Source organism: Mustela erminea, chromosome 8 (assembly GCF_009829155.1).
Source record: "Mustela erminea isolate mMusErm1 chromosome 8, mMusErm1.Pri, whole genome shotgun sequence".
Lineage (NCBI taxonomy): Eukaryota > Metazoa > Chordata > Mammalia > Carnivora > Mustelidae > Mustela > Mustela erminea.
The window spans coordinates 49,800,478-49,809,376 of NC_045621.1; the positions used below are offsets into that span (position 1 = coordinate 49,800,478).

General features: G+C 45.8%; 1 protein-coding gene across 2 annotated transcripts in view; it reads right to left on the reverse strand.

The window, feature by feature from the left end:
* CACNB4 (calcium voltage-gated channel auxiliary subunit beta 4) overlaps positions 1 to 8,884 on the reverse strand; it is a 244,849-nt gene extending 235,965 nt beyond the window's left edge. The window contains exons 1-2 of one of the 2 annotated variants that reach the window (XM_032355576.1): positions 8,730 to 8,884; positions 8,113 to 8,196 (exon numbers count right to left, since the gene is read on the reverse strand). In XM_032355576.1, coding sequence (XP_032211467.1) covers positions 8,113 to 8,196; positions 8,730 to 8,789 — 144 coding nt within the window. In that variant the 5' untranslated portion in view covers positions 8,790 to 8,884. Of the gene's footprint in view, positions 1 to 8,112; positions 8,197 to 8,422; positions 8,682 to 8,729 lie in introns of those variants that run through there. The other variant, XM_032355577.1, reaches the window with a different exon arrangement.
* Between the last annotated feature and the right edge of the window lie 15 nt (positions 8,885 to 8,899).

Genomic DNA, 8,899 nt, shown 5'->3' on the forward strand with positions numbered 1-8,899 from the left:
GTTTTCATTTTCTTTTTTTATTTTTTTTTAAATCTTTTTTTTTTTTAAAGATTTTATTTATTTATTTGACAGACAGAAATCACAAGTAGGCAGAGAGGCAGGCAGAGAGAGAGAGGGAAGCAGGCTCCCTGCTGAGCAGAGAGCCCGATGCGGGACTCGATCCCAGGACCCTGAGATCATGACCTGAGCCGAAGGCAGCGGCTTAACCCACTGAGCCACCCAGGCGCCCCATCATTTTCTTCAAATAAATAGCCAGAACTGGGATTGATAAATCATATGATAGTTCTAATTTTAATTTTTTGAGGATCTCTATGCTGTTTTTTTTTTTTAAAGATTTTATTTATTTACTTGAGAGAGAGACAGTGAGAGAGAGCATGAACGAGGAGAAGGTCAGAGGGAGAAGCAGACACCCCATGGAGCTGGGAGCCCGATGCGGGACTCGATCCTGGGACTCCAGGATCATGACCTGAGCCGAAGGCAGTCGTCCAACCAACTGAGCCACCCAGGCGTCCCTCTATGCTGTTTTCAACAGTAGCTGCACCAATATCCACTCCCACCAACAGTGCACCAGGGTGTCCATTTCTCTACATCCTCGTGAACACAGCTATTTTTTCTCTTTTTTATTGTAGCCATCCTAACAAGTGTAAGATGATGTCCTCTGTGTTTCTTGCTCCCACAAAGCAGTACACCAAAGGCTCCAGCGTCTACCAGGTGACTCTGGCCCTTGGGCTCCAGGAACAGCTTCCTTTTCCTGCTAGCCTAGAGGTCACAGTGGCTCCCAGCTGTTGCTAACCTAAAGGGTTAGCTTCCAAACTCTTCCATCACCTGTTTAACATGTCTCTACATTCAAGTCCCTCAGTTGTAAAATCCCAGGAAGTTTTGTTTCCTGGGTAAACTCTGGCTAATATAATGACTACTAAACAAACTTCCATGAACCATCCAAACCAAAATTCCATCTCATGGTAAAATTAGGGGGAAAACTACAATCTCAAGATTCTCTAGTTGTTGCTTTGTTCTTCGCAGTAACCATATAAATTAAGAATACTTCCAGGGGGGCGCCAGGGTCAGTCATTAAGCACCTGCCTTTGGCTCAGGTCATGATGCCAGAATCCTGGGATGGAGCCCCATATCAGGTTCCCTGCTCGGCAAGAAGTCTGCTTTCCCTCTCCCACTCCCTCTGCTTGTGTTCCTGCTCTCGCTGTCTCTCTCTCACTGTCAAATAAATAAATAAATAAAAATTTAAAAAAAAAAAAAAAAAAAGAATACTTCCAGGTTCAGGGGCTCCTGGTTGGCTCTCTCACTTAAAGGATAGACTCTTCATGGAGTGCCTGGGTCAGTGGGTTAAAGCCTCTGCCTTCGGCTCAGGTCTTGATCTCAGGGTCCTAAGATTGAGCCCCGCATCGGGCTCTCTGCTCAGCAGGGAGCCTGCTTCCCCCCTCCTCTCTTTCTGCCTGCCTCTCTGTCTACTTGTGATCTCTATCTGTCAAATAAATAAATAAAAATCTTAAAAAAAAATAAATAAAGGATAGACTCTTCAGTTCAGCTTGGGTTGTGATCTCAGGGTCATGACATTGAGCCCTCCATCGGGCTCTTCAGTGAGCGTGGAGCCTGCTTGGGATCCTTTCTCTCCTCTTCCATCTGCTCCTCTGTGCTATACTCTCTCTCTTTAAAAAATAAAAAAAAAAATACTATTTCTAGGATCTAAGAGGAATAAGCTCCATATGTCCTTTCATGTGTCCACATTTCCGTGTTCGTATGTCTGTCTTGATATTTCAGGGATGAAGTGTGTTGTGATGGAAAAACTGGAGAATCCGAGTAAGGTCCCCTGCCCCTGTCTTGGTTCTATTACTACTGATGTGATGTCGGTACAGCCTTCATGTCCTTGAGTCTCCTCATTCATCTGAAAATGAGGAACTGACGTACTTTCCCTTTGCAATGTCTTCCTGTTCCAAAATTTTGTAATTCTAAGCTTATGGATGAATTTTGCATATATACACGCCTCTAAGCATATGATTATTCTTGGAGCTATGCACAAAGCATACACCTTCTGTTGATGAATCTGCATTTTATTGGAGAAATGTGTCTCTGAATTATAACCCAAAGAATTTTTTGCCAGCTTGTTTTATTATAGTACCAACTTAGTAACTAAATATGTTTTCAATCTCTAAATACAGTGTGGGTTTACTGAATTATGATCACGATCATTTGATTAGCATACTTAAAAAAAGCCCAAGGTTCTGTGATCTAAAGTAAAGTAGATGGTTCCAAAGATGACTGCAATAATAACATGCTCTTTTGTAAGGTGACCTTGCTACACCCCACCAAAAGAGAGTCTATTTCCTCTCCCTTTGAAACTGAGCTAGCTCTTTGTTTTGATTTAAAGACTGTAGCAGAAGCAACGTCATGTAGCTTTTAACAGTAGGTTTTACAAAATCTGCAGCTTCACCCTTTACTTCCTGGGATGCCCCTTCTTGGAACCCAGCCACCATGTTGTAAGGAAGTTCAAGCAACCATGCTGGGAGCCCAGGTGGAGGAAGACTGAGCCCCCTGCCAAAAGCCCTAGTCGAGTTCTCAGCCAGCAGCCAGCACCAACTGCCAACCACACGTGTGAGGCTATTTTAGATCTTTCAGCTATGCCAGTGCCCGGATAATACCACACACTGGTCAGCACACTGAAATTAAAAAAAAAAAAACAACAAAACAAAACAAAAAAAACTGTTGTTGCTTTAAGCTATTAAATTTGGGGAAGTTTTGTTAGAAGGCAATTTCTACCCCTTAAACACAGAGTTTAATGTTAGAGCAGAACCCCATGCCTAAAATATCAAGCTGGTTCTCCATCCATCCGTTCCTTCGTTCATTCAAATAAATACTTATTGAACACCTACTACGCTAAATGCTGAGGATACAAAGGAGACCAAATGCAGACCTGGCCTTGCTTATTATCTGAATGAGGGGACAGATATTAACAGAAATCTAATTATTGAGAACTGGCAAAATGCACTCTGGAATGAGGTAGGTGGTTAAGGAACTGGCATAATCAGAGAGATGAGAAAAATAAGTAAAGACTAGGGGTGTCTGGCAGGCTCAGTTGGTGGAGCATGCAACTCTTGATCTCAGGGTTGTGAGTTTGAGCCCAACCTTGAGTGTAGAGATTACTTAAAAATAAAAAAAACTTTAAAAAAAAAAGAAGTAAAGACAAAACTTAGGTTTCAAGGAAGATTACAAGTTAAGTAGGCAGATGAGAGAACAAGAGCCCTCCACACAAAAGTTTCAGCATGTGCAAAGAGCCTACGGCAGGGGGTGCCTGGGTGACTCAGTGGGTTAAAGCCTCTGCCTTCGGCTCAGGTCATGATCCCAGGGTACTGGGATCGAGCCCCACATCGGGCTCTCTGCTCAGCGGGGAGCCTGCTTCCTCCTCTCTCTGTCTGCCTCTCTGCCTCCTTGTGATTTCTGTCTGTCAAATAAATAAATAAATCTTTAAAAAAAAAAAAAAAGAGCCTATGGCAGAAGGAAAGATGGTGTATTCAAGGTCTATGTCCAAAGCTAAAAGATCATGGTTCAATATGAGGCTGGAAACTAGGAGGGTCCAGGTCTTGTAAGACATGCAGTCGACATAAGGGCAGCCTTAACATGGAAAGATCAACAAACCAATCATACTTTGATCACTTTGAAAAATGGGAGTAAGGGGCACCTGGGTGGCTCAGGGGGTTAAGCCGCTGCCTTCAGCTCAGGTCATGATCCCACGGTCCTGGGATCGAGCCCCGCATCAGGCTCTCTGCTCAGCAGGGAGCCTGCTTCCCTCTCACTCTCTCTGCCTGCCTCTCTGTCTACTTGTGATCTCTGTCAAATAAATAAATAAAATCTTTCAAAAAAAAAAATGGGAGTAAACTGGAGGACTCCATCACACAAACTCTATGTACAATGACACCCAAAGTACTTTAATATGCAGCGCACACACCCTCATTCCTTGCTACATTTCACTATATTATGTGTATACACCTATGTCTCCATAAGTAGATTACAAAATGCTTTGGGTCTCGGGGCTCTGTCTCATTCATCTTTTCATTCCTCTTTCATAGTATCTAGCACAGTGCTGGGCACATAGCAAAGGTTTAATAAATGTTTCCTAAAACTTTGAAACATAAATAAATAGGGGTCCCTGGGTGGCTCAGTCGGTTAAGCATCTGCTTTCCTGCTCAAGTCAGGATCCCAGGGTCCTCTGGGATCGAGCCCGAATCCGGCTCTTTGCTCAGCAGGAGCGTTGGCTTCTCCCTCTGCCCCCTGCTTGTGTGCGTGCTCGCTCTCTCACTTGCTCGCTCACTCTCTCTCTCAAATAATTATTTAAAAAATAAATAAATAAATCAGGGGCCTCTGGGTAGCTCAGTTGGTTAAGCAACTGCCTTTGGCTCAGGTCATGATCCCAGAGTCCTGGGATCGAGTACCACATCGGGCTCCCAGCTCCATGCTCTCTCTGTCTCTCTCTCTGTCTCTCAAATAAATAAAATCTTAAAAAAAAAAAAAAAAATCAAATAAATAAATAAATAAATAAAACCTGACTAAATAGTCCACTCACAAATAGTCTGTCAGAAGTGATCTCCTAGGAGAAAATTCTACAAGCTCATTTGGAAGGCCATTCCAACGATAGCAACCTTCTTAATTAAGAAAGCCTTGCTGTGGGCGCCTGGGTGGCTCAGTGGGTTAAGCCGCTGCCTTCGGCTCAGGTCATGATCTCAGGGTCCTGGGATCGAGTCCTGCGTCGGGCTCTCTGCTCAGCAGGGAGCCTGCTTCCTTCTCTCTCTCTCTCTGCCTACCTCTCAGTGTACTTGTAATTTCTCTCTGTCAAATAAATAAATAAAATCTTAAAAAAAAAAAAAAAAAAGAAAGCCTTGCTGTAAAACATCATTCCTCTCCTGACTGTAGCAGTTCTTGAGTTTCATCCTCAGTGGAGACGGAGAGCCGTCCGTCACATTTCCAGAGAATGCCTTTGGTGTATACTTTGAAGATCATTACTGGGTCACCCAGCTCTCTATTCTTTCAGTGGCAAAATACCTCATCTTCTCACCTTTCCTCAAAGAAACCATGTAGTTGTTCCCTGGACTCATTCCAAAATCTCCATCCCTCCTTCATTGTGGAGGCCAGCGATCTAGGAGCCCACGAAACAAGGTCAAAGACGCCTAAAGGGCTCTGTGAGCAGTAGGCCACAGAGGACAGCAGGCTCGTTTTCTCAGGTTGCTTGTCTTCAGGTCAACTCACATGTGCACACACACAAACACAAAAACTTTTTGCCAGTTTAAAGAAAAAACAGCTTTACTAGATGAATTTGCCAACTGTCCCCTATTCTTCACCACCAGCCCCATCTTACCCATCTGATTTGACATATTTTTTTGTGAGGGGAACACTTTCCCCAATTTTACAAATAATATGACACCAGAAATGAGCAGCACTATTTTGCTGGCATTCCCACTATCTTCTTCATGTGTGAAGGCACCATACAGACTAAAATATCACCAAGAAATTCCATCACTCCAGTGTATCAAGAATTCAAAAACAATAAGTCACTGGTCATTCTAAAGGAATGAGGCTCTAATAACATAAACAGCTGTTGTGCTTTTTTTTTTTAAAAGCATTTTTTATTTATATATTTGACAGACAGAGATCACAAGTAGGCAGAGAGACAGGCAGAGAGAGAGAGGCTGAAGCAGGCTCCCCACGTAGCAGAGAGCCCAATGTGGGGCTTGATCCCAGGACCCTGGGATCATGACTTGAGCCGAAGGCAGAGGCTTTAACCCACTGAGCCACCCAGGCACCCTGCTGTTGTGCTTTTTTAAAAAATATTTTTTTTGGCACTCAGGTGAAAACTCTTCAATTTTACTTCAAAAAATACTGTTAAATTCTAATATTGCAATAACTTTTCGTCTCTTGTCAAAGAAACAAAAATCCCAGTTATTGTAGCCACTATAGAAGTCTATATTATGCCATTTAAACAAGATCCTGTGTAAGATACTTATTGAACTGTAAGTGCTCACAAAAATTATGCATTATTTTTACACAGAAAAAAAATAGGAAGGTTGTGTATATAATGCAAATACAGATAACTCCTGAATTTAAATTAGACCATTCTATTAAATCAACAAATCCCACTTTCAGAAAAACTAATGAAATATATTTATTCTAAAAATGTGCATTGTTTGGGGTGTCTTGGTGGCTCAGTAGGTTAAGCCGATTAAGTGTCTGCCTTTGGATCATCTGCCTTTGGATCAAGTCATGATCCCAGGATCCTAGGATCAAGCCCCACATCCAGCTCCCTGATCAGTGGGGAGCCTGCATCTCTCTCTGCCTACAGCAATCCCTGCTTGTGCTCTCTATCAAATAAATAAATAAAATCTTTAAAAATAAAAATAAAAAATAAAAATCTACATTGTTTAAATAACTCCCAAAATTATTAACATGCAATATTTTACATTTTTAAGACAATACATAACAACACTCTTAACAAGAACTTATACATGCATTAATCTCAATCATTTATCAGAGTAAATTGAGGAAAAAATAGGAATATTAAAAAATATATAGATTGTTTTGTTTGTGGTTAGAAGAGTAAAGCATTAGTGAAGTGATAGTGTAGATGAACTCAAAAGTTTTAGTCAGACAGTTCAGGGACTACACTGCTGTATAATTAGTATTTCTAAGAATTCACAACAAAAAATTCACTACCAAAAATAGGCACCTACAAAATAAACATCAACAAGATCTCAGTCACATAAGTCAAAATGTTTTAAAGATGAGGAATGTCTTTGCTTTATCAAATACACAAATGACCTAAGCAAGCATTTCAAAGGGGATAGAATGCACTTTTAGGATGAATTCAGGATTCAAAATATATTTATTTTAATAATGCAAATGCTTGGTGTTCACTGAATTAAATAGTAATAATTTGTTTACAGAATATTAGTATCTGCATAATAAATATTCTCTAAATAGGTTTTAGGAACTCTTTAGGAGAAGTCTGAGCCCAATTTTGAATCTAAAACCCATTTGTCATGGATAATCTGTTTAAATTGATGATATTCACTAAGGAAACACACCACTGCTGCCGTCATTGGTTAGGAACACATTACACAATGCTCTGAGTGACCTAGAGGGAAAAGAACTTCCCAAGGTCACTCCAGCAGCCCACAGCACAGCCCGGGATAAAGGCGTCTTGGGGCGACGACCTAAGGTTTCCTAAGTCACCCGGAAAGCACACACCTCCAGTTTCTGTTCCAAAGAAAGATCAAGGTGATTCACTTTTTCGTGATCTCGCTAGCACCCAGCAGCTGTGGAGAGATGCTTTCATTTACAGCACATGGGCAGTACAAACACTAAGGACCCATCTCCCGTGTCAAGGTGAAAGAGATCTAAGCATTCCGTGCAAGTAGCGATCGTCAGCACACAGAACACTCTCCAGAAGTACGCGGAAGGAAACCATCACTAAGAAAACAAACACGAAGTGTAGGACCACCCAAACCCCGGGACTGAGTGCCTGCCTAGGCTTATTCTGATTTAACCAGATCTGGGCAGTCCTTGCCTAGTTAAGCGAAGGAAAGAATAGGTCCCAAGTGAAAGCAAACTTTGTGCTCGAAGTGTCTTTCATTTGACCAGAGCCCGCGGGTCTCTCTCAAGACCTAGAGAGAGAAGTGTTCGAAATAGGGCAGAAATCGCAGAGACCACGGACTGTCCACCCAGTCAACCGTGTGCCGGGCGCCGGGGGCTCTGGTTACTCAAACTCAAGCACACGACGTGTCTCCACACACAGAAAGTGCAACTAGAAACACTTTTCAGTCAAATTCAGTATCCCTGCCCTAAGCCAGGTCTCCAGCAACGCGCGTCCGCACGCACGAACTTGCAGAGGGGCGCGGAGCCTCCCGGCCGCGAAGACTTGGGGCGCGGGGGGCTGCGGGAGAAGGACGCAGCGGCAGCGCGCCGCCCCGGCCGGAGAGAGGCGCGCAGGGACGCGACCCGCCGCTCCGGCTCGTAGGGGCAGCGCTCGGCTCGCGGACCCCAGCGCGGCGCACCGGGCCTTCTCCCCAGCCTGCCCACACCCCCCGCCGCCGCCCCGAGTCCGCCTCCTACCTGTCTGAGGATGAAGCTTGTCGAAGTGGTGCTGCCATCGGATCTTTTCAACCTGCTCCTGCGGGTCGTGGTGCCTCGGGCCACCTGGACTCGACACACGGGGCCAGAGAGAAGCCGGTGAGGACCGAAGCGTGGAGCCGGGCGACCACCCCGGGCTAGAGTCCGCCTGCGGACCAGCTCGCCGGGGTCTCCCAGAGCCCGCACCCCGGTCTCCTCCGTGGTCCCCACATACAGCCCCCACCCCCACCCACCCAGCACAAGCCTCGACGGCTGAAAAGATGCCCGGGAAGAGCAGCCCGCGAGCACCCACCACATCCATTAACAAAGACTCTTGGGGTGCGGGGTCCGAGTCCCCGGCATCGGCTGGGGAAGGCTGCGGGCTCCAGAGCGGGAGGGCTGAGACCGACGAGGTGAGGAGGAAGAGGAGGAGGAGGAGGAGGAGGAGGAGGAGGAGGAGGAAGGGGAGGAGAAGACAGAGGAGGAGCTGGAGGAGAGAGGGACGCGGAGGAGGGGTGGCAGCGCGGGGCGACAGACTCCCAGGACTGGGGGCCCCGCGCGGCCAGCTGGAAGGCGGGGCGCTCGCGGGCCGCCGGGGCGGGGGGAGGAGGGGGCGGTACCTGAGAGGTGGGGGAGTGCGGCGCGTCCGCGGGCCCGTTCTTGGCGTAGGAGGAGGACATGGTTCAGGGCCGCATGGCGGGTCGGTGCACGGCGCGCGGTGCGCGGTGGGCGGTGCGCGGGGGGCGGTGGGCGGTGCGCGGCGGGCGGGCAGGCCCCCGAGGCTCGCGAG